Below are 25668 nucleotides of genomic sequence, written 5' to 3'. Positions count from 1 at the left end.
AATAGCTTTTCCTTCTCCTAAGCAGATCTTTAATTTCACAAAGCTTTTCAGCATGCACCATCATTAAAATAGCTATCCTTTCTGTCAAATTAATGTTCAATCTTTTTTCGAGGAAGGGGCAGAGAGAGTGAGAGAAAAGGAAAGAGGAGAAGAAAGGTAAAGAGAACTACAAGCAAGGAGACAATGTAATCACATAAGCTTTGTTTCCTGATAACAAACAGGCCAAACATGAAGCAGTAGGTTTTAGTGCTGTTGTTCAAGATAAGGACAATGTTAAGGTCCAAGTTAAGGTCTTACACTAACCAATTCCCGCAGTTACCTGTTGCACAGTACAAAAGAGTTTATCTTCGATGGTTTTAGACTCTATCTTCAAATCAAGGTGACCTCTACAAATAAAAGGACAATGGTATCATGAGCTTGTAGATGTACTTCATATGTAATCTAATTTTCAAGAAATAGAGAAACATTTGTGCTTTTATCACACGCAACATTTGCCTGTATGCTAGAAATTATCAAGGTAGCACCCTTTTCACCATAGCAATAACCATCATTGTAAAACTATCAAGAATTATGAAACGATTCAACCTGTTGGCCTGGGAACCACTATGGCTTCAGGGGAATTGGGGCCCTCTCCACCTTTGTCTACCCTCTGCACCTCATTCTGAGCTGATTTGCCCTTACTACTAAGGAGCGTAATGGCTGACTAGAGAACTTCGGTGTAGACACATCAAGGCAGCAGTGCAAGATGGCAGTTAGGTCTCTCTTCAAGTATTTTCAAAAAGATTTATTCACATACTGAATTCAAACGATTCTCTTGCCAATGAAAGTGAAAGGAGAAACAAAGCAACAGCAACCCAGTTAAATGACACTAACAACCTCTCTTGTGACAAAGTTTCATTTTCTAGCTACAGTGGCATTTAAAAAGAGTTATGGAAAAACAAAAAAAATTATACTGCAATAAATACGTACTAAAAGAGGGTAGGTTTTGTGGTCGTGTTCAGATTAGGACTGAAGACAATCAGGTTCAGCTCCCAGGTTTCATATAGGCTTGGACTCTTCTACATGAGAAATCTGCACTTAAAAATCTCACTTGATAGAAACTTGCATCAGCTTCCCTATTTCAATGTGAACAGCTTATTTTGCTCTGTCCCTTATCTATTTTTAATCATCCTAAACACAACTGAAAAACACTAACTGAAAAAAGCATACAAGCAACAAAATACAGTCAGAGATCAATTGGTCTAAGTCCACAATTCAGATTAAAACACTGAAAACTTCCACCTCTGCATGGCCTTAAGCAATACATCCTTATTTGCCTCAGTTGCCTTACAAAAAAAGTCAGCAGTATATAGTTCTTCCTTCCTTAACTATCTAATAGATCAGAAATTTTTTTGCAAAGGCCATCATACACAAATGCAGTGCCTTCCCCAGTCTTGTTTGGATCATGTTGGCCCTATTACCACAGGAAATACTTCTTATGTTAAGCTTTCTTTTAAATTTTATGACAGATGGGAACATGCATTTTTTAGTTAAAATTCATAGTACTTTTTATCTTAACTTATTTAATATCGGCCCCAAACCAGCAAACGTACACATTTACATTCAGCATGTTCTATTGGGATTATTCATGTACTTAGACATCAATATGCTTTAACCTAAGACTCAAGTCCCACCAAAGGACTTTAAGTAAAAGCTCTTTTTCAGTATGATTTCGAGACTGACTTGCAATGCTTTCCTCATAGTCAAATCTCTTATTTTTAGTAAGTACATGGAGTATCAAAAATTAAAAACAATTTGTTCGGTACACAAAGTAGAACAAGTAGAGAGAGGCCTTGAACATATGATAGAGCTTGAATTATGCTGCAGTGTAAGCTTCAATGTAACAATTAGAACAAGATTCGCATTACCTTTTGTTGCAAAATTTTCACATTTATTGTGTGGATTGATTTTGGGTAACATTTTTTTAAAGAGGGATTATTAAAATTATGCTTTTGTTTACTAAAATTCAACTAACCTTCAGAAAATATTTAGTTTTCAAATAATAATTCAGTCTCTCCATGAAAATTGAATATTGTGAAATTTAATCAGCCATATTCAATTTAATCAGCTATCTTAACATGAACAATATCCTGAGGAGGATACAAACAATGTAAATGTACACTAGGGTATGTTAGATTTTAAATAAAAAGTGCTTATCAGTTTTCAGTTATACTTCATTCAGGCCAATTTCCTCCACTTCCTCTTTCGCAATTAAAAAAAGGTTGCTTCATCTGCAAGAATAACTCTTGTATACTGCCAACAGTTTTTCAGGTTGGTTTACCAACTTCCATGGAAATAGAGCCCACAGTGAAAAATATGATATACTTGTCCTATTCTTATATTCTTCACTTGATATTTGTTATTGGCTACTGTCAGAAATAGCTACGAGGTTGGACAAAGAGTAGTTCCTGTGTTAGAGCTGAAAATCATTAAGTTATAACTAATATAAACTGCTTAACAAAGACTAAATTCTACTATCTACTTTTCCTACAGATCCTCTTCTCTATCAAAGGGAATCTGAATTTCCAACTTTGATTATGTAGCTTGTCATCCTAGCAGAAAAAAAATATTTTTCAGTACACAGGCACCATATCCTTCGTGGCATTTCCAGAGAGGTCCATCTTTTCACTAATGTTACTGTTCCAAATTAAGATCTGCTGTAATATAGCCACATTTCAATAATGCATTTGGCTATACCCTGAGAAGCATTTCCCAAAAAACGGGTTATTAGCACATCACACACCAGACGCATTCCAGAAATCTGTATTTGTTCATATTCTCTTTCTTCTCTTGTACCCTAAGGTTTTTAGATAGTCTAGGAGATACCTTGGAAAGATACATGAGAACACCACAAATATATACCAGTACATCTCTGTACCTGTCTCCTGTAAGTGCACTATCACAGGACTTTCAGCATCTAGAATAATATACTTGGGGTTGAAAAAAATATGATCTCTGCATCAATTGATAGTCACTATTAATACTGCTACTATTTTTCCACTTCTGACAGTTCACAAAACGCAGAATCTAATTTTAAAAAGTATCAAACTCTTATTATTTGCATATAGATTTTAAGAAACAACTTTTCTGTGTATATTTATAGAAGTGCTGGCCATTTTAGAAATGTTAGAGGGACCACTAAAGAAAAAAAATGTTAAAAAGAAAGCACATTTAGCAATGAGATCACCTAACTCAAAAATTAAATTTGCTCAGATCCCACCAAGAACGGAAGGGGAGAAGATGAAAAACCACCATGGCAGTGAAAACAGTTTCTCACTTGGTGCCTTGTTTTACCAGGCCTACATGCAAGAGAAAAGGCTTCCATACCAGGATCTCCTACATTCCTCACCTCTCAAAACTAGAAAACAGAGCATTGACTCTCCCATCCCTCAAAACACCCTCCAGCTGCATCAACTACCTATACACCTCCCTTTCCCATATTGAGACCCTACTGCTACAGCCTCACTTTGCTGCTACGGACACCATCCCACAAAACCAGGACCTCGTGCTGTTTCCACCTGTACTCGCGAACTTGCCTTCCTCCAATATTTTGAGCTGGAAAGCACAGGCCTCAGATGGGTTAGGTTTTTGTTAACAAAGGTCAAGAAGTCAGGAGTGCAGCTGACAGTAGCAATGAGCACCACCCAACTGCACAGATAAATGTCCACACACAGGCAAATACCATTAATCTTGTCATAAATGCTAATATGGAGGCACTCATCCTACAACTCAGTGAAGCGTCATCATATGAACTGCTAGGAGCTGCTGCCGTGTAACACTTACGAGGCTCCCAAACAGGGAAAAACTACAACTTAATTGTTAAGATTAAATATTATAGAATAACAAATAACAAATTACTACCAATAACAACACATAAAAAATATTATCTTATTAGAAGTATTAAGATTAAAAGATTTCTAATGACAAATAATATGTGATATTTAGATAAAAATTAATCTGGGCTTTTTTCCTTCTATAGCTTACCTTCTTTTCCTTACTCTTTACTGAAATCATCGTCTTTTATCTAAAAATAAACATTACTGCTTTGGGAATAGATCCACCTAATTCAATATAATGGACTTCTACACCAGATTTAAGAGGTGAGATTAGCCCTTAACTACAAAGAAAAACACTCTTAAAAAATACAACTAAAAAAGAGCAAACAGCAAATAGATGAAGCACTTTCAATATAAATGCACTTATTTCATTATTTCCATGGTAAGCATCATTCATTCAATTGTATAAATACTAGAAGACAAAGTTGCAGTAGCACTTTAAGTGCTACATAAAGTAACCCCGAATAATGAAACAAATATCTTACCTGGTCTTTTCAGAATCACTGGTTTTGTTCTTTGACTTCCCTTTGTTTTGGTGACTCTGATCTGTAATGGAAAAAAGAGTTTCAAACAAAATGACTATTACCTAAAAAAGACATAAACTCAAAATTCATTTTTTACTTTATAAATAATATACCCTAAATATTTACAATATCCAAAACTAAAACAACTTGAAAAGTTTTTCAAAAAGCCACCTTTTTATGAATGTTACTTTGTGAATTTGACACTATTTAATAAAATCCTATTAAGGGAAATATACTATATATATAAAAAAAACCCTTTATATTCTACAGACATACCTCAGAGATATTGTGGGTTCAGTTCCAGACCACCGCGATGAAGCAAATATTGCAAAAAAGTGAGTCACACAGATTTTTTGGTTTCCCAGTGCATATAAAAGTTATGTTTACACTATACTGTAGTCTATTAAGTGTGCAATAGCATTATGTCTTAAAAAAAAAAAGAACAATGTACGTACCTTAATTAAAAAATGCTAACTATCATCTGAGCCTTCAGCAAGTTGTAATCTTTTTGCTGATGGAGGGTCTTACCTCAATGTTGATGGCTGCTGACTGATCAGGGTGGTGGCTGCCAAATGTTGGGGTGGCTGTGGCAATTTCTTAAAACAGGAAAACAATGAAGTCTGCCGCATCGATTGACTCTTCCTTTCACAAAGGATTTCTCTGTAGCATGCAATGCTGTTTGATAGCATTTTACCCATAACAGAACTTCTTTCAAAATTGGAGTCAATCCTCTCAAACCCTGCCGCTGTTTTATCAACTAAGTTTATGTAAGATTCTAAATCCTTTGTTGTCATTTCAACAATGTTTACAGCATCTTCACCAGGAGCAGATTCCATCTCAAGAAACCACTTTCTTCACTCATCCATAAGAAGCAACTCCTCATCCATTAAAGTTTTATCATGAGATTGCAACAATTCAGTCACATCTTCAGGCTCCACTTCTAATTCTAGGTCTGTTGCTCTTTCCACCACATCTGCAGTTACTTCCTCCACTGAAGCCTCAAACCCCTCAAAGTCATCCAGGAGGGCTGGAATCAACTTCTTCCAAACTCCTGTTAATGTTGATATTTTGACCTCCTCCCATGAATCACAAATATTCTTAATGGCACGTAGAATGGTGAATCCTTTCCGGAAGGCTTTCAATTTACTTTGCCCAGATCTATCAGAGGAATCACTATCTATGGCATATCTATATCTATAGCCTTACAAAATGTATTTCTTAAATAATAAGACTTGGAAGTCGAAATTACTCCTTGATCCACAGGCTGCAGAATGGATGTTGTGTTAGCAGGCATGAAAACAACACTAATCTCATCGTACACCTCCATCAGAGCTCTTGGGTACGTTGTCCACGAGCAGTAATATTTTGAAAGATTTTTTTTTTTTTCCCTAAGCAGTAGGTCTCAACAGCGGGCTTAAAATATTCAGTAAACCATGTTGTAAACAGATGTGCTATCATCCAGGCTTTGTTGTTCCATTTATAGAGCACAGGCAGAGTAGATCTAGCATAATTCTTGAAGCCCCAAAGATTTTCAGAATGGTAAATGAGCATCAACTTCAACTTAGAGTCACCAGCTGCATTAGTCTCTAACAAGAGTCAGCCTGCCCTTTGAAGCCAGGCATTGACTTCTCCTCTCTAGCTACCAAAGTCCTAGATGGCATCTTCTTCCAATATAAGGTTGATCTGTCTACACTGAAAATCTGTTATTTAGTGTAGCCACCTTCATCAAACTTGCTGCAGCTTCTACATGAGCACTTGCTGCTTCACTTTGCACTTCTGTGTTACAGAGATGACTTCTTTCCTTAAACCTCATGAACCAACCTCTGCTAGCTTCAGACTTTTTTTCCTGCAGCTTCCTCACCTCTCTCAGCCTTCACAGAATTGAAGAGAGTTCGGGCCTTGCTTTGGATTAGGTTTGGCTTAAGGGAACGTTGTGGCTGGCTTCATCTTCTATTCAGACCACCGAAACTTTCTCCATATCAGCAATAAGGCTGTTTGCTTTCTTATCATTCATGTGTTCACTAGAGTAGCACTTTTAATTTCCTTCAAGAACTTTTCCTTTGCGTTCACAACTTGGCTGTGTGGCACAAGAGCCCTAGCTTTTGGCCTGTCTCGGCTTTCGACATGCCTTCCTCACTAAGCTTAATCATTTCTAGCTTTTTGATTTATTCCTTTCACTTGAACACTTAGAGGCCATTGTAGAGTTATTAATTGGCCTAATTTCAATATTGTTGTGTCTCAGGGAATAGGGAGAGAGACAGGGGAACAGCCGGTTGGTGGAACAGTCAGAACACACACATTTATCGATTCAGTTTGCCGTCTTATATGGGCGCAGGTCATGGCACCCCAAAACAATTACAATAGTAACATCAAAGATCACTGATCACAAATCATCATAACAGATATAATAATAATGAAAGAGTTTGAAAAATTGCAAGAATTACCAAAATGTGACACAGAGACACAAAGTGAGCACATGCTTTTGGAAAAATGGTGCCGATAGATTTGCTCGACGCAGGGTTGCCACAAACCTTCAATTTGTAAAGACCTCAATATCAGCAATGCGCAAAAAACCAAGGCGCAATAAAATGAGGTATGCCTGTATAATGATATGACCTGACTTTACAGTATTATAAGAACGCTTTAGGTGGACAAGCTAAACAAATTAGTATGTTTTACAAAACCACAGTTGATATTTTTAACTATTAGTTGATATCCAGATATTTTTTAAGGGAATAACCAATGAATATGAATGTTAAGCCTTTACACCCAAGTCTGAATAAAGAAACTCTCTGAAGAAGTTGCTGCTTCAAAAATACATTCCTAAAGGAATCAAGTTCAACCCGTATTAATCTTAGAATTGCAAACAGATGAGTTAGATCAAGATAAATGTCCCTGATTATAAAACACAGCTGTTTGATGAAGTGAAAGTATTGGGCCACAAAGACAAGGCTCTGTCATGTGATACCAATTTATTACTAATTCTGAAAGCTAACATCAAAGACTTAACATAAAGCTCTATTAATATGTTTTAATTTTTCAGGTATCTAACATGGTAGTTGATTAGCTACAGGGGTCTGCAAATTGAGTAAGCACTTCATTAGCAATGAGGAACAAGAAAACATGTTTTAACAACTATTTTGTTATTGGTCAAAACAAGAAAGCCCCACCATGAAAGGCAAAATAATCTCTCAACTATTTTTTGTGTAATTAAAATGTAAGGTTAGGCATCTGAATGTGCATATGTGCACCCATGATGAAGTCAAAGTTTCTAATTGTCATGAATTTCAAATTAGACCTTTATAAGATATTAAAGGCTGAACAGCATCAGTGACAAAATCCACTTAGTAGAAAGCTTCCTTCTAGTAACCATACAATTACACAATAAAGGCAAAAAATTGTATTTCCGGACTGGTAAAAAGCCAAACAACAGCTGACAAAGTTTTGCAACTAAACTGCTAAGCATTACAGGCTGCAAGAATTCCTTAATATATAGAGGAGGGGGAGGGCAAGGTTTTTTGCTAGTTAAATCTACTTGATTTTACAAGTTCATATAGGAATTTCTTCTGCCTCAGAATATAAGATATAATCTTCAGCTATAATCTTCTAGAAACAGTTCAGGAGAAAACAGTGACTTCTTGCATTGGAGACCATCCCAGAGACCATATACATTCCAGCAATCGGATTTAGGTTATTAAAGTACTGGACCCCAATAATAAGTTACAGCAACTTAATAAATCAAGCAGTATTTAATAGTTTACTTGAGCTTAAATTGATCTACCATGAAATCTAATTAAAAAACAAGGGTTACAAGTTTACGTATAAAGTTTCAGTAACTATCTATGCTTAAAATGTTCATTCCTGACACTTGGGAAAGTATTTTATTTTTATAAGGTTAGATACAAAAATCCCAAAAGACTCTAGAGCTGTAAAAATAGAATTGTATCCATCTGAGTAGTGCCATTCAAGTCAGTAGGATGTCTCACGTCTCAAGGTAAATCATATGCACTTTAATGTCTTAAGCCACAAGTAGTTTTTCATTAAAAACAATTTGCTGACATAAAATTTAAATTAACCAAAACAAAATTCAAGTGTCATAAAGACTGAACATGCTCAAAATTATTTTGTGAACTATCTATTGAAAGTGATACTCAAACACTAGTCTAAACAGGTGTATGCTGAAACAGTTCATACAGAGTAAAAATTCTGAAGCAACACTAAACCATCACCATAAGTTCCTCATAAAAGAAACCTTTACGTGCAAGAAAACAACAATCTGTTTGAAAGTGAGACCTTTCAACCACATCATTATTTTACCATATAGAGCTAGAGATTATATTCCTTTATTATTTAGGTTTCTTTCCCCTCAGGATCTGGTATATCATTCAAACCAAAATCTTAATGAAAATAAAAGAAAAAAATGATTTCTTTGTATTATATGCTCTAAAGATTCCTAATAGCCTTGAAGAAAAGGGCTTTTCAAACATTACGATTAAAATCAATACAAGCCTTTCATCTCCCCACCAAAAGAATTAATCAGCACTATTTTTTTTCGCTGAATGAATTTCATATTAAAAGCCATTCAACAAAAATTACTTAAATCACGTTATCTACAGAAACTACTAATACCACATAACACCCACTTCAAGTTTTTTTTTTTTTTATCTGGAAGTACTATCTTTTTTAAAATAAAAGTAACAAACAAATTCTGCTGAATTATAATTAAAATGCTTATAAAAGAATACATTAATTCAATAGCAAATATAATTCACTTACCCCACAAACATTTTAAAATACTAGAAGTAGTATTGCTTTTGCTAGAAATTCCCATTAGGAGCAAACAAAGACATTTAACAGAAATAGAAATATGCTCAGGAAAACAGTACATGGAAACAACAACGGAAATGCAAAAGAACAGTACCTGTAAGATAAGATATGGGGGCAGAAAGTTATTTTATATTAAATCTACTGCAAGTCACAAGCCCTCAAGTCAACAAAGGATAAGAAAAAGAAAACTTTTCTTCCCCACCCATTCTAAACTTGTATCAGCTAGTCATTGAGCGCATAGCTCCTCCTTTCAAATCAAAGACAAATATTTTCCTCCACCTTAGTACTGACATAATGAGTATGAGGGGGGAGGAAGAGGTAGGAAAAACAGGAAAAACAAACAAAAAAACCCCCACAGAATCAGTAAGTATTCATGTTTTTTAATGATTTAAAGTTCAAGAAAGCATTTCATGTCTCTATTATTTCTCTAGCCTAGAAGTGTTTTCATTTCTCTCCCAACTTTCTTTTGTTACTCAACTCCCTCCTTAACTGCTCCAAAATCAGTTATCCTTCTCACTCTAGAAAATGTCTGGATTCACTTCTTAGTTCTCACTTGTTCCAAGTATTTCAAAATTCCCTACAACAGCTGTGCGACCCACATTTTGCCCCTTCATATCATCTAAGTATATTTCCTCAAAATATCTTTCTTCCTAAGCTTGACTTCCCCTTTCCAAATCCCTTCCCTGTTTTACACTTTCTGCATTAAGTTCTTTCAACACTTTTCAGGTTTTTTTTTTAATAATCCTACCATGTCACATCTTTTCAACAATTTTGTCTCAACTTGTTTCTTTTGCAACCTTTCTGTATTTTCCATGTCACAATAAATCTCTCAGTTCAAAGTGTTCACATATGTCTGAAGTGTCCAAGAGCAAGATCAATTCTTCTATTGCACATTTATGCATACCATTGTGATATACCTCCATAGGCTTCTTAAAATTGAATTTTGAGGTGCTCTGCATTTTGGCACCAGTGCAGCTAGGTACTTAAGTACATGAAGTGCAAAGCACAGTAGTGGGGGGCTCAAGGACTAGAAGGCCTTGGAGGTCACAACTTTAAAATAGAGCACAAGCCCATTCAGATCCCGTAGGGAATATAAACCATAAATGTTCCATGTAAACATTATAAATAAGAACAATCTCTGAATGTCAAGAAAAATCTCTTATGCTTTTTCGGTTATAGTAGGTTTACCAGGCGAAAAATTCAGAAAAAGATTTCATTTTGAAAATGACAACTGCTAAAGCTTGAAATGAACACTTTCACCAAAGGAAGGTATCTCTGGGACTCCCACTTTGGGAGTTGGAGGTCTTTCTACAAAGTTTTTTTTCCCCCCCCATTAAAAAAAAGAAGTGAACAATCAAATACACCAACTTACACTTCTTAAAGTTTGTAGCTAAGGATCCACTCTGTCAAAACTCAAATATTTAAGGCCTCCTTCCTCTCTAGTTGCAGGATTATTTTTTTAGTGATCTATGCGGAGCTTTGATTTCAGTACTTGTAAATGAATTATGAATACTGAAACTATCCATACACTTCTCTTAAATGAGGCAATCTAATTTTAGATCCTTTAAAATTCTGAATCTGTCTTAGAATGAATAATAAAAAAAGCTTATATTTAATTTGCATTTCTAGCTTGTGACTCAGCATTCCACTTTCTAGTTCCACTTTCAATTCCAACTTCATTCAGATGAATTAAATGCAAACTACAAAAACATGAACAACGTAAGAGTTAGAAATACAGGAGAGAAAGTATTGAAGTAACTGCATATTAACAGGAAAGAGAAGCATAACATGATAGTTTAGTGTTGTAAAAATAGCACTAGGTATACGTCTGCTTAATAGTGGCAATAGCAAGGGAAGAACTGACTCAGATTTGATAAACAGTAAAAATAAACTCACCTGTTAGAAACTCCAAAGACCAACTTTTGGTTTCTGCTCTTTGGGCATCGGTTACCTAATAACAAATACATTCATTTGGTTTTACAGAGATAAAAAACAAATAGAAATTACTCAAGCTTTATATTCACTACCTTCAAAAACAGAAACAGTCTTTAAATCTGAAAATTGATTTGCCCATTTCAGTATTATCTGAAAATGGGAGATTAAAATTTAAAAAAAAGTAATCACAATGATAATACCATATATGATGCCCCCAACTAAGAGGTATGACAAGATCAGTTAATCAAGAGTTTCAGCTCAGCTGATAAATTGGAATCCTCTTGAATGCGACAGTCAAGGTCAGCGACAAATTAACATGAATTTTGTGGATTAGCCAGTGGGACTACAGCTTGATAGCACAGAGCCACTCGTCAATGGCTTAAGTCATCTAAATGCATCTTACATCATGCCAACTAACTAGCTGGAGAAAAAGACTATGATTTTCATGATGTGGACAGACTTGTAATATACATATATATATACACACACACACACATATATATATGTATATATTTATGTATATATATATGTGTGTGTGTGTGTATATATATATGTATATAGCGCACTTCCAGCGGTGCAGTAACAGCACTAGTTCCCACCATTCTACAGCAGCTAGAGATGTGTATTATCACAAACCCTAGGAGAGAGGCAGAAAATTTCCCAGGTAACAACAGCATCAGTAGTTGAAAAGACTAGTAATTAGAAACCATAACCTTTAGTAAAATAAAAGAACTCATTTAATATTAAACTACTAATATTAAGTAAGTCTCAAGCCCATGAATTCTTCCACACAATTAGACCTCTCTAGCTACGCAAAGTGCTATCTATATCAAGAGCTTCATCTACAGCCACAAGGATCCAATCAGGAGACTAGACGGCAGGATCCAAGACTACATGCATGTTTGTAGAGCTTCTGCTTCACTTCTGCTCTACCAGTGACAGAAGCCACAAGCCCCATTCATTTTCTCCTGCAGCCATGGGACTTTTTCTCATTGCCCCAAGTAGAGCATATCTAGTCTACATTGCGGTTTTATTTATACGCTAAGTTTATTATTAATTATTGGAAATAAATTTATAATTTTCATTTAATTTTCATTTATTTAATAACAAATGCATCAGTAATTATACTTATCTCAAGGGCTCTCAGGAAATAGCAACGAACAAATTTGTACTGAACAGCATGGGTGCACCAGTGCTCTGCTATAACTTGGTATCCCTGGCCTTTCCCTCCTTATTCTTTGGTGCACATATTGCTTACAGAGCTTGTAATATGCATTTCAGTTGTAACAAAGGAGCATTTGATCAAATAAGTAAAAAAATCATTTTGCTGGAAATCTCAAACACTAGTAAACCAAAAGTTTTACCTCATTATTAGTACAATGGAAATAAGTGTCCATAACAGTTGCATCTAATCAAAGCAAATAAAAAGACCTGAATAAAAATCAAATATATTCAGACATCATTTGGCAGTTATCACAAGACACTTCTTGGTAGTCTTCAGCTTCACTTTTAAAGTTCAGGACTTTTCACATAATTCCACATATCATGTCAATATTGAGTTATTTTCAGTGTCATAGTCATATGCACATAAAATTACAATATCAGTAATCCAAATACTTAAAGGGGGTTTTGTCAATGAAAAAAGTCATTCATTCTGTGGGATAACAGCATTTCTGTGGAATGGTTTGTCTCTAGTATATAGTTTGTTGGGTTTTGGGGGGAAGGGGGCAGAGCTTATGAGTTTAATAGTTGTATCATAAAGCTATGATCATCCAGTGTTATGACAAAGATCTGCCATATACGACTGAAAAAAACCTACAGCTCTTAAAAGTAATCTGAGTTGTGGTCACATTTCATAAGAAAAAAATTCTATCTTACAAGAAAACAAAACAAAAAGCAAATACGCAGACCCAGTCACTGACATTTGTGAATGTCTAGACATGCTAAAAAAAAAAAAAAAAAAAAAAAAAAAAAAAAAAAGAAAGAAAAAAAAAAAGAATTTTTACAGAATCTATTTCTAGCCACAGATTTTAACATGGAAATAACTCCACCACATTATAACCCATGCTATGTTTGAACTTCAAATAAAGTTTGCCTGAAACATAATGATCTAAAGTTAGAGCATATTTTTCATTTGTACCAAAGACTCCTTTTAAATCCTAATTATTTTCAAAGCTCCATTACCACCCTTTTGTGCCCTGTGATATACTACTTTACATTTTATACTTAATTTCTTCCCCAATTTCCTACCAATTCATATTATCTGGTCTGAAAATACTAGTCTTTTTTGCAGTAATATCAATCCCAAAGGAAGACAAATTTAATACAGATCTACATAGGAAGATTTTCCTACCATAAAGGCAGATGAAAGTTTTCACAAGTTAATCGGAATCTTTAAGCACTCCTTGTACATTCCGTAGCTTGCCACTTTCTTTTTCAAGTAACAGCCTAACTTTCATTTCCTTTCCTTTGCCCTTCTTGCTTGGTTTCATTTTCTCCACTAGTGCGTCATCCTATCTGCTGCCCCACCCTCCTGTGGATCCTGAAAACAGGATTTTCACATGCGTATGCTAAACTATGTTGATCCTGCTATTAGTTCTATATTATTTACCATCTTGTTTCTGTTAATATATGACATACTTATAACAGACACTTGATATGCCAATTTATAACAAGCAATTTATAGATTAGCTAATAATAGTAATGGTAAAGAAAATCAGAAAGAGCTACAAAAGTTTCTCTTGAAATAACAATAGTGTGAAAGAGAACTTTCTGTAAACAGATAGAAGCTACTAAGTTAAATTTTGAAATCAGTGCTGTTACATGATTGCCATGGTCTGAAAGCATCTAGCAAATCAAACTCCTCAGAGTTAAGACACAAGAATGGTTCGTAGGCTCTCCATAATCCTGGGCATGAGAAAGGCACTAAGAGAGCAAGAGCAGGGAACTTCCACTGACATCAATTAGGGAAATCCACTTAAAACAAGGTAAGCACCTAAATTTTCACTGACAAAAAACCCCCACACATTTCAACAAGTTCTTTTCTTTTTTAAATGAATAAAACATGGCATGTTATTGCACTTGCAACAGTAAAATAACCAGCTGAAAGGCAGAGGTAGCAGACTTTTGCTGGAGGATTCCTTTGATTGTTCTTCAGTAACACGTATCCTTAGATCTTCAGTTTAATTATTTTTCAGTAACAACAACAAAAAAGAATCACTCATGAACACAGTACAAAGCTTACTCCACCAGGTTTCACTCTTTTTCATCTAAAGCCTTCCTCATATAAAAGGCAGTAAAAGTCACCTAGTGGAATGTCATCTAGTTACTTAAGCTTGTAAACAGTCTTTTAAACCAAAAGAACGAATCTGAAGAATCGCAAAGCACTACTAAAATAACACAAATCCACTTTGCATTTTAGAGGTATACTAAGCTTGCTTTAAACATACAAGCCAAACAGATATTTGAGGACCGCAAAATCCCAATTTTGAACACAATTCAATTAAGAGTACTATTCAACTAACATTTCTTCCATACAGAAGTAACCTGTTTACAGAGCAACAAAATAATTGTCTATAATCATGCTATTATCTTCACATTAGTGCATGCGTCAGTGCGTAACACTACAACACAGCAAAACCCCTGTATATGAAGTAACTTTGGCTCAAGCATTTTCCACTGAATTCCATCATGCCTGTTCACTTTAACTGGATCCTCTCAAAACCAAAGGCAAGCCCATGTCTGAAGGCACATCAACAGGCAGGGCAATTGATTAAATCTGATATGACTCCAGAGCCTCAATAATTCTGAAGAGACCTCGCTCTTCCTCACAACATATAACCTCCAACCTCGCATTCAAGCAACCACTTCCAACCTTCTTTCAAATCTGAAGTTTTATACACAGTTTTTAACAGTTAAATATCATAGGAAAAGTGCATTTAGCTGAGAAAGCACACAATTATTAAAACACAGTTGCTACACAATTTTGGCCACAACATTTAATAATACACTCCAGGATGATGAAAATTAACATACTGTTAGTCTTGAAATTCTACTTGTCAATACCGTAACTTACCCTGGTATCATGTTTCTGGTGACAATGGTGATCTTTAGGATCAGATTGTGTTCTCTTTTTCTCTTTTTCCATTTCTTTTGGTTCTTGAGAAACGACTAAATGAGATTCTGAAGAACTGCAGTCTCTGATAAATAAAAAGAAAAAATCCTTGTGCTTCACACTTACGGCAACAGGTACTATACGCACACTGTGAAAAAATATAGGCAAATACAAAAAGTCCACTGCTTATAGAAGTGTGATGGCATAAGCATATTACAGGTTTTGATCATACAGCCATATTTGATACTTCAGATTGAACAGTCCATGAGTAACCAAAAATCCTTAAGTTAAAAAACAAACGCACGCTCCACCCCAAAACAACAAAAACAAAACAAAAAAGCATCCCCCCCCCCAAACATTTTCTATATAAGGAACAGGAATTGAATTAGGGCACATTTGAAAAAACAGATCTTGCCCAAGGCCATGTTTTATCTGTGCAGTACAGAAGGGGAAATAAGATAAGTTTCTCCAGAATTTTCAGTTTTACAAAAAGCTCTTTAGAAGTTTGTTTATTGCACTCGTTTTAAATGACAGATGGCACTGGTGCTTCAAAATGACCAATAAAACCAAAAAGGTCTTTCAGAAGAATAGTTTCAAACAGGAGTTAAGGCATATACTATCACATAGAACATGCGATTATGGACTATCTCTTGCTCTCTCCATGCAAAGCAAAATATACCTGAGTAAACTAATTAGTATACTTATGCATTTTTACCATTGCCGAAATGCATAGATAAGTTTGTTAGCATTCAATTCTATATATAATTCAGACTCAATTCAGTTTAGCATTCTGGTGAGTCTTATATAGCAAAGTTAGCACAAAACAGTGGGTGTGATTTCGCTGACATTTTCAGGCACCAAATTGCCCCAGTTTAAGTACTTCAAGTAGGGTGGATAGAAGATATGAAAATTTAACTATTCCCTGTTTTTTAAACGTGGGTGAAATTTAAAATGCTAACGGAAACTATTTGGAAGTAGAAAACATCACAAGAGAGCTTATTTAGTTCCTAATTCCCCTTCATTAATAGGCTACAGTCTGATACCTGTTTTATTCCTTTATTTTATCTGCTGGTAGATAATGCAATTTAAGCAGATTCTATACTTAGTACTACTTAATCGAATCTTACATTAAGCATTGTTAATTTAAAAAAAATAGTAAATAAATCTGGCTGTTGCTTACTTTTTCTCAAGAAGTGATTTCTTTGGTTTCTGCTTATACTGTTTAATACCTACAGAAAATTATATAGGAAGGGAAAAAAAAATTAGCCAGCTTCCAAGGAAAGTTATCAATGAAGAAATTTTATTATGTTCAAGAAAAATCTTGAAAACAGAAAACATTACCATTGATTTCTTCTAATGTCTTCTTTAACTTGTCATTTTGTTGTATAAGATCCTTCAGTCCTTCAGGAATATTCTTGCACAGTTCCTGAGCTCTCTCATTAGCTTCCAAAGCCAATTCATGTTCCCCCAGTAAGGAGAGAGCCTTACAGAAGTGGTAATGACCCTAAATGAATATCAGTTTGAATTTTGTGTGTTCATTCTCTCAAAAAAAAGAGAAAACAATCTATATCTAAAATAGCTTTATTACACTGAATAATACAAGGTAAATTTTCACATACTCCAAAGTTACCTACTCCACCTGTTTCAGGTCAAGTGGTGAATAACCAAAGTTTTCAATTTTTCAGCACACAGAAACAGAAAGAACATTCACTGGGAGTAGCATCTAGCCTTTGGCTTTGGAAAACAGCAAATTTGCTTTTTCCCTAATCTCAACTACTACTTTTCAACTTTGTAACTACCCCTTATGTACTCTTCTTTAGGCCAAGAAAACTGGGAAATAGATTTTTGATCATATTAAGCATTTTTCACTATAAAGAGCTTTGCATATTCTTTTTGAAATAATGCAATAATATAACTACCCAAAACAATGTAATAAATGCCTTCTTCTGTCCTTACATATTCATTACACCATCCAATAACACTTGTAAGCATTTCAAAATAACATTTTTAAGATAAAAAGACAAGCAAACTATTTACTTGGCTGACTGCAGCAGAATTGTCAGTTCACCAGATACTGCATTCATTCTTCTCTCATTAGGGCTAAATGCAGATGAGAACAGTTAACATCTACCAAGGCCAGCATTGTAATTCAGACTCTGGGATGTTTGTTGGTTTACAGTACTAACAAAAAACAATTTTCAAATGAATATGAAACTAACCTTTGGCCAATTCGGCTTCAAAATAGTGGCCCTTTTTCCATCAGCAAGGGCTCTCCTTAGAGAAGGGGGGGGGAAAGAATAATTTATTATTTATATTTCAGAAAAACCTACAGATCAGGGCTGCACTGTGCAAGGCACTATAAAAATGTAAAATGAGTAGAAGAACAGTTCATTCATCTGTGTAAAGGCATGGTCAAACAATACTTTTTAGCTGAAGCTGATCCGGGTTAAAATGGTGCTATCCTAACTATTTCACCCATCAAATACTTATTCCATCCCCCCCTCCACTAAGTCTTCCAGCACATCATTTTACTAAGTATATCATCAATCTGCAATTGCAGGAGAACACAGCATTTCAGATTACAAACAAGGAGTTACTTACTTGTATTGCCTTGTGAGAATTAAGCAAAGAGCTCGGTTTCCATATAGAAGATGGTTTGCAGGACTTCAAAAATAAATAAATAAATAAAAATAAATAAAGAGTCAGTAATGTACACTACTTGTGAAACTCTTAAGAAAAAAAATATTAGAGTCAGTAATGTATACTACTTGTGCAAATCTAAAGAAAAAAAATGCACATTTTCACAATAACTGTCTGCAAGCACTCTGGCACCAACACTATAGACAAGTTTCCCTGAATATTCTCACTGATTTACACGTTCAGTCACTGAGATGACTGGTATTACAATTAATCACACACTTTTTTGTAAGATTTGGGTCCACTAATGCAACTTTCAATCAATTCAAGTCACTCAACCTATTTTTTCAATAAATAAATAAATCAGAGAAAGATTTAAACTCCTTCCCCAATTCATCTGGCTCTGATAAACATCAGAGCACACCTCAAGTGGTCCACAGGTAGAGCTAGTATATTCCCTCCAACCTCAGCTTTGCTTGAAGGGGTGTTGGGAAGAAAAAAAAGCATAGAAAAGCTAGCTTGATTGTCACATTCATCACTTTTTATTTTGTCCTGAAATTAATGACTTCAGATAAAGTAATTCCTAACTGTGAAGACCAAATTAAACTAAACGTTTCATGAAAACTTCTGGATCACTGGTTCTACAACTCTTTCTTATCTCTCTGTCTGGGCAGACTCTAAGCAGCAGTTCTTAAGAACTAAAGCACGCCCCTGAAAAACCTGATGCGAGGGAGAGAAAAAAGCACATGCAAACCAGCAGCCACTTGAAACGAAGCCAAGAGGATGCAGCTAAGTAGGGAAGGAGTGTGATGATGAAGCTGATGAAAGTCAGCTCAGATTAGGAATAGGAGAAAGGAAAAACAGAGCAGATGAAGTGGGATTCCCTAGACGCCAGACATTGCTGAGCTATCCTTCACTTTCCAATGGGGTCTTAAGACAAAAGGATCTCTGTAACAAATCGCTGCAACACAACAGCTTGGCTCAATGGCCACTGGCAGCCACTGGATTTCTTTTGCTCCTTCCTGAATCCTGTCCCTGCCAACCACCCTGAGCAAAGGCTTCTTAGTTTGCTCCATCACCTCAGCTACAGCCACTCAAATGAAGGCAGCCTACCTGACTTTTCAGGTAGGTTGAAATCAGCCTACCTGATCTGTTTGACTACTCAAAAGGTTGACTTTGGAATTGAAATGTATCTCAATACTTGACACAAAACCTGAAGCAAGATGTCAGCAAAACGCTAAACCTTTCAACTGAACGATTAAAGCTAGAGACTTCAAAATAAGAAAACACAATAATTAGCACAATTTTTATGAAACATGGGACCCTTTTGAAGCTCACCATACTTCCACAGACACACCTGAACTTGTCAAAAACAGCATCTGCTCGAGTACAACACAAGTAGCAATACACCAAGCCAACATCCTGTTGCTAGCTCGCATTACATATGAACTATAGCACAACAGGGCAAACGCTCTCCGCACTGAAAAAAAAAATTGCTTTAATTTCTGTCTCCCTGCCCCTTTATAAAGCCCAGAGAGGTCTTCCAAGCCTTTCAGCAAATGACTTTGGGGGAGAAATGGAACAAGAATTACAAAAGGTAATTAAGCCCATCACATATAAAGATTTGCCGAGCACTTATTTAAAAAGAAATATATATATTTATTACTGTTCACATTAGTTCTACATCATACTTGAGATAAATATTTGCAACAGCTAGTCCTGCTGTTCTGCTAGAAGAATATTTAGGAGGGCTGATACCAGAAGTGGCTGTTCATAACAAAAGAACTTACTACTTACTTTCAGGTTTACAATACTTATCATCAGTTATCTTAGATCAGCTTTAAACTCTAAGAGGACATGGGGCGGGGCGGAATGACCACTGGTACCAAGGAATAAAATATAACACAGAAATAAAGGGGTTTTTCTTTTTCTTCTAACTAGATATCATTTGGCCTCTAAAGAGAGTGATTCATGTGAAAGTACACAAACCAAGATGAATCTGAAAAAGCTGAATACATATATGACATAACAAACACATAACCAGTTCAGTTCTTACCATAACTCTATGGCTTTCGTATATGACATTATAGCACAATCAAAGTTTCCTTGGGAAAACTCCTCGTTTCCTTTTTGTTTCATAGATTCACTGTTCTGTGAAATCAAGGAAAAAACAGTTCTGCAACCACTGTAGTTAAACCCAGTTGCAATGCGATGTAAAGATGACATTTGGCAACACTCAGTTCATCTTTTTTATGCTAGTATAAACAACATATTATGTATTCACTATTAATTGCGATTTAATATTGTTATGCACTTAAAAAGCATAAAAATAAAAATGCTATGCAGATAAGAATACAATTAACAACAAGAATAAAGTAGGACTAATTCAGACTAACTTTTTTTGGGGGGGGGGGAGGAGAAACACCCACTCCAATGGACACGACTGACAATAAACAACTACTGTTCTGTTTATCAGGATCTCACAAGAAAACAATTGCTCACTTAAGTTTTTGAAACCTACGTATCTCTATTCATTTTGTTTGGGGGGCGGGGAGGACGCAACACAGAAAAAGCACAAATGCATTCTAATATCTTCTCTTACCTTCCTGCAATTTTCACAGGTCACAGCTTTAAATTCTTCAACTAAATTACAATCTTCTAATGCAACTTTGGTAATATAACGTTTGCCTGCAAACAAAATTCAGAAAAATATAATGGGAGAAGAAGTAACCAAAAGACAAGAAGTTTAGCTTCTGCTGCTAAGTATCATGGCATATTTTACAACTGGAAGCAAAATTTGACATATGAAATAATAGAAACAAATTAAGCTACAGAAATGTTCAAAAGAAAATGAATTACTTATTATTGGTCAAGACCAGAATAGTTTGTTGTAGATAGATAAATATTTAAGAATTTGTCTAATTACAAGCAATTGAGGGAAGCTATTAGTATTACACAGAATTTGTACTCTGCTACTTAACTATAAAAAGATTCATTTCTTCACATGCCAAGTCCAGTGCGTACCACTCAGCTATGTCACTGTAACGGTTAAGTTAGAATACATATATGCAAAAGGTAAGACCAGAATACAAGCCACTCAACAGATGCCAAAAACAGCATGCCAGTGAGCTTTTTGTCATTGCAGCAGTTCTGTTGCTAGTGTTAATAACTTACAGTAACTCCCAAAAGCTATGCACACTAGTTTTTGACATGACTGTCCAACATCTCAATTAATAATTCAGTAAGAGAGATTCCTCTACCAGAGATTGAACAGAAAGACTCAAATAATATTTGAGACAACTTCAACTTTTACCCCTAAGTTAAAGGTTAAGAGAACGAAGGGCACACATACAGGATGTATGGTACATCAAAGTCAAAAAAATGCTCTGAATTCCTTTTCAGAAGAAATGTGTGCACTGTGAATATGACCCACACACAGAGATTCAAGGAAGAATTGATTGGTTTAAAATTAAAAAAAAGAAAAAGAAAACAGGCACACTATTTTCCCATAACAACTCAATTACTTTAAGACTAACAAAATATATGCAACACAAACATTAACTATTTCATAATTATAACATAGGTGACTTTCCTCACTATTGTTTTTTCAAAAGTGTTCATACTTACATTCAACAAAGAAAATTTCAAGACAGATCCAACCATAATCACCAAGTTTCTCCAGCTTCTGCAGAATACTGACATCACCTGTATACCTGACCCAATCAAGGGCATCCCCAACATCAAAGAAACCCTATTTCAATTGAAGGGAAGATAAAAAAGAAGAGAAACAGCAACTGTAAGTCTATGCAAAGTAAAATCTTAAAAAAAAAAACACACAACAACAAAGAAAACTTAATTGGCAACATAATGCAAGGATGTCATGTATATATAACAAACAATACTATTACAGCGCTTACACTATGCACTTGCTCCTGATTTGTTAGTCTTTCAAGCATTTAAGACAGACAATAAATGGCTCACAAGTATATTACTAACACATACCTTTCGTATTACAAGAAAACACAGGAGGAAAATACGTTTAACAGCATTTATATTTAGAAACATTTTATCAAATATCTGGAGAACTCAAACACAGATTAAGACAGCATATTCACAAAATAAAGACAGATGTTTCATTTTCTACAGGAGACAGCGGAGCCATTCAAATTATAAATCTTGGTTTAGAACATTTTTTCTTGATGTACATACATAAAATTGCTTTAGTGTGAAGTGACAAGACTGACTAAAGAAGTAGCATTCTCCAGGCTGCTAAATATGCAGGCAGAGCTAAGACTTAATTCTGTAATCCATTACTCCCCTCCTCTTCAAAATAAACTTAAGTGCTTGAGTTACAGAGCTTTATTTGAAAGAACGGGATTGTGTGAAGAATGTTTGTTGCCTGGGATACTCTCACATTATCTGGGTCTACAGATTTTGAAAAGTAATTTAAAAATCCACATGACTAAGATGAATACCACTAAAAATACAAGTACTGGGTTATTCAGCAGTAACATGCAATTGTACCTATTCTACTTCTCCTATTGTTGCCATCGGCTATGATACAGTCTTCAAAACTTCATTTTTAGCTGTTACAAACCAAGTTGCATAAGCCAAGTTAAACAAACAAGTTGCAAGAAAGCAACAAGGGAACCCACTAGCAGATACCGAAATCTGATACAGAAGTGTGATCTGGGCTCCAGCTACATGACCTAAACCAACCAACCACACTGCAGTCACAATCTCTAAGAGAAACTATTTATTTTCAGCCTGTGAAGTACTCCCAGAGTTCTCACTAATCTTGGTGTTCTTACACAGATGATATTTATTTTACAGGTCTTGTCACACACAGATTTTGTTTTGTGACTCAGAGTTGCAAGGACTGACAGCCCTAGCCCTACAGACTACATATCCCAGAAATAATATACTCAATATGTATAAAATATTTTAATAGTTTTGGATATTTGTACAAATATTTTGTTTGTATCTATACATAAAGAAGCATTCTTCTTAAAAACAATGTGAGAAACTTACATTTTCTATTCTGCTACCAATTCTCAGTATACCACTGATAAAAGGTGGAACATTCTGGGAGAGGGAGAGAAAACAAATGAAAAAAGTTATTAAGATCTGTTAATTTCAGTTTCTGTCTGCTCAGGTTCAACTCAATAACATTCTCTGTTTTGCTTGAATGCAGTACCTTTTAGACAGTGGCTCTGGTCCATTTCAAAGTTTCAGGCAACATTCTAGTATTCAGTAGCAAATCCCCTACTGTTTTGTTGAACAATAAATAAATGCAGAAGTGGAAATAGTAAATACGTGGATGCCATGCCATCTGTTTAGGAAAGTCAGCTGCTTTAACCACTTCTGCAGTTATCTACGTACCGAAGAACCAGTCGATACATCCAATGAAAGACATCCAAAATAACAATCCTTTCTCTCCTCAGATCTTCTGATCCTCCACATACATTTTACTAGTGGACATACAACCTTTTACATGGAGAAAGAGATAAAGGCTGAGGAAGTAAGAAAAGGGAAGCAGAGGTAAACATACGAATGGGAATGCACCAAGACCCTCTAGTATAAAGACTGAGCAGAAGACTACCACAAGAGGAAGAAGCACAAAGCCCCCGTCACATGAGACAACATGGAAAAATGGCAGGGAAATCCTGAAGTACAAGGAAGTGAAGATAGAGTGCTTGGTCAAGCCTAAAGGAGGAAGCACCAAAAAGAACATAAGGAAGTACAAACCGACAAAACCAACATTGTACATGATTATCCAATCGTGATAAGTCATGCAACAGTAAGGGGGACTGGAAAAGTAGCTTGAGGTTGAACACAATTTCAACAAATCATAATTTTTAAAAAACATGTCATACTTTTTAATTAAAATTCTTTGACCACTAAAAACATATGCGGGTATATCATTCACTCCTCTGCACTGTTATGCTACTGTTTTAAGTCAACAACAATAGTAAATTTTAAATACCGTTTACTGAACAAGGAAAAAACAATTGAGGAAAAAAAACATGTTTAACTTCTTAACCAGGGAAAAGCACGACTTGCCTCATACAAGTCTCATGATAGTTTCTTATAAAGCAATCTAAAATGGCCCTGGTCAAATGCATTATGCACTACATAAATATTTAATAAAAATTATCGCAACTCTGATAAAGGCCATGACACCATATGTTTTAGAAAAGTGGAACTCAACTGGCTGTCAGGAAATCTATTCCCTCCAACAAAGGAAAATGTCTAATCTAAGATAAAATCACAAACTGCATAAGGTAAAGAATTAATTAAATTGCTTATTACACTTGAAAACATATACAAAGTTAAAACATGATACTTACAGCAACTTTTTTAATCAAATCAACAAGGTCTTCCAAAAACTCTAAATCATAGAGTCTCTTCCAATTCTGGTCTAGAATCTGTGAACTGCTTAAAAACAAAACAGGCTATTATTTAGAAAAATAACATTATGTTATGTGGTCTTAACTACTAATACTTATGCTTCTAAGATTTAAGCAAAACAATGGTTACAAACTCAAAACAAGCTCTTCATAGAAAGAAAATCAAAAATAGCTGAGGCTCATTTGGTACTTTTAAAATATAGGGCATCCATTTAAGTCCTTAAATACACGCTTAGATTCCAAGCTTCAGAAATCTGTTCTTAAAATTTTCATCCCTGTGTTCAGAAACTGTGTCTTCTGACCTTAACTTATTTAATTCACTGATAAAAACATTAAGACAATTTAGGAGTTCCACAGTTTATCTGTTACTGAAAGTGTACATCGATCTTTCACAGCTAACAAAAAAATGCAAATGAACCACTTGGAGAACACAATTGCTTACCTCCAATCAGCTACCAAAGAATTACTCTCACTTTTGAAGAGAAGCGGCCAAAAGACACGTATTTTAATAACGTTGCAATATTCTCTTAATATGTCAACTGGTTGACTGCACCATGCTTCACAGGGATCAACATCTTTAATTAAAAAACATAGTTAGGAACTAGACTACTTCCAATTCAGGCATTACAAATAATCAAAGTCCAATTAAACATTCAAAAACATCAGCTATTTCCATAGTGTATCCCTGTGCGTTATCTAACTAACTAGAACAAGATGACTTGAAAACTCTAAATATAAGCAGTGACTTGCATTTTTTTTTTTTTAATCCAGGGAGGAGAGGGAATTTATACTGAGGTGAGACAAGAGAACTGCTGGCAAGTTTTATATTCCTTGGCCAATGAGTGGTCTCTCAGTGTTCTGAATTACATTGAATAAGTGTTGCTTGCTTCTAATGAGGAGCCTAAAAAAGGCTGTGAGCTGTTTAAAGGCTATAAGGAGTGCTACTTTCGAGATAAAATATAAGCTGCTTCTAGCTGTACCTGTTTAATTATTTTCTGTAATAATTCCACTGTAGTGTGGCATGTAGCAACAAGGTCCATAAACTCAGCAACAATTTTTTTCCCTCCTGAGCCCATTCTTTGTGATGTGTAGCTCTTTCAAAAATATGATCCATTCCTTTCGGAGACTGTCTTTTATGGGTAAAGATCCTCATTTGACTATTGAGATGGTATTATCTGCCCTCTGAACAGAAGCAGTAGCATCTGAGAGTTTGAGTATATACAAAACCCAATTTTACATAGGTGGCTGCAATCACCTGAGTTTCCTACGTACTAGAGGTTTCCATTTTGCATATTGAATAATTTTTAAGAACTCGGCGTATTGTGTAGCCATCTACTTTTCTGCAA

General features: G+C 35.2%; 1 protein-coding gene across 9 annotated transcripts in view; it reads right to left on the bottom strand.

The window, feature by feature from the left end:
• TTC3 (tetratricopeptide repeat domain 3) overlaps window positions 1–25668 on the bottom strand; it is a 91038-nt gene that overhangs the window by 61080 nt on the left and 4290 nt on the right. For 6 of the 9 annotated variants that reach the window (XR_010392620.1, XM_064524851.1, XM_026121518.2 and 3 more), the window contains exons 4-17: window positions 24765–24897; window positions 24263–24350; window positions 22944–22997; window positions 21540–21663; window positions 20515–20600; window positions 19969–20063; window positions 17877–17939; window positions 17495–17549; window positions 16617–16779; window positions 16456–16504; window positions 15237–15360; window positions 11123–11177; window positions 4361–4421; window positions 320–386 (exon numbers count right to left, since the gene is read on the bottom strand). Coding sequence is in view for 8 of the 9 variants with exons in the window: in XM_064524851.1 (XP_064380921.1) it covers window positions 320–386; window positions 4361–4421; window positions 11123–11177; window positions 15237–15360; window positions 16456–16504; window positions 16617–16779; window positions 17495–17549; window positions 17877–17939; window positions 19969–20063; window positions 20515–20600; window positions 21540–21663; window positions 22944–22997; window positions 24263–24350; window positions 24765–24897 (1217 nt within the window). In the remaining variant the exon portion in view is untranslated. Of the gene's footprint in view, window positions 1–319; window positions 387–4360; window positions 4422–11122; window positions 11178–13514; window positions 13637–15236; window positions 15361–16455; window positions 16505–16616; window positions 16780–17494; window positions 17550–17876; window positions 17940–19968; window positions 20064–20514; window positions 20601–21539; window positions 21664–22943; window positions 22998–24262; window positions 24351–24764; window positions 24898–25668 lie in introns of those variants that run through there. The other 3 variants (XM_064524838.1, XM_064524861.1, XM_064524867.1) reach the window with 3 other exon arrangements.

The sequence above is a fragment of the Dromaius novaehollandiae genome, chromosome 1 (genome assembly GCF_036370855.1).
Source record: "Dromaius novaehollandiae isolate bDroNov1 chromosome 1, bDroNov1.hap1, whole genome shotgun sequence".
Classification (NCBI taxonomy): Eukaryota; Metazoa; Chordata; class Aves; order Casuariiformes; family Dromaiidae; genus Dromaius; species Dromaius novaehollandiae.
Note: the sequence above shows the minus strand (reverse complement) of the source record. Positions and strands in the feature narration are given on the sequence as shown.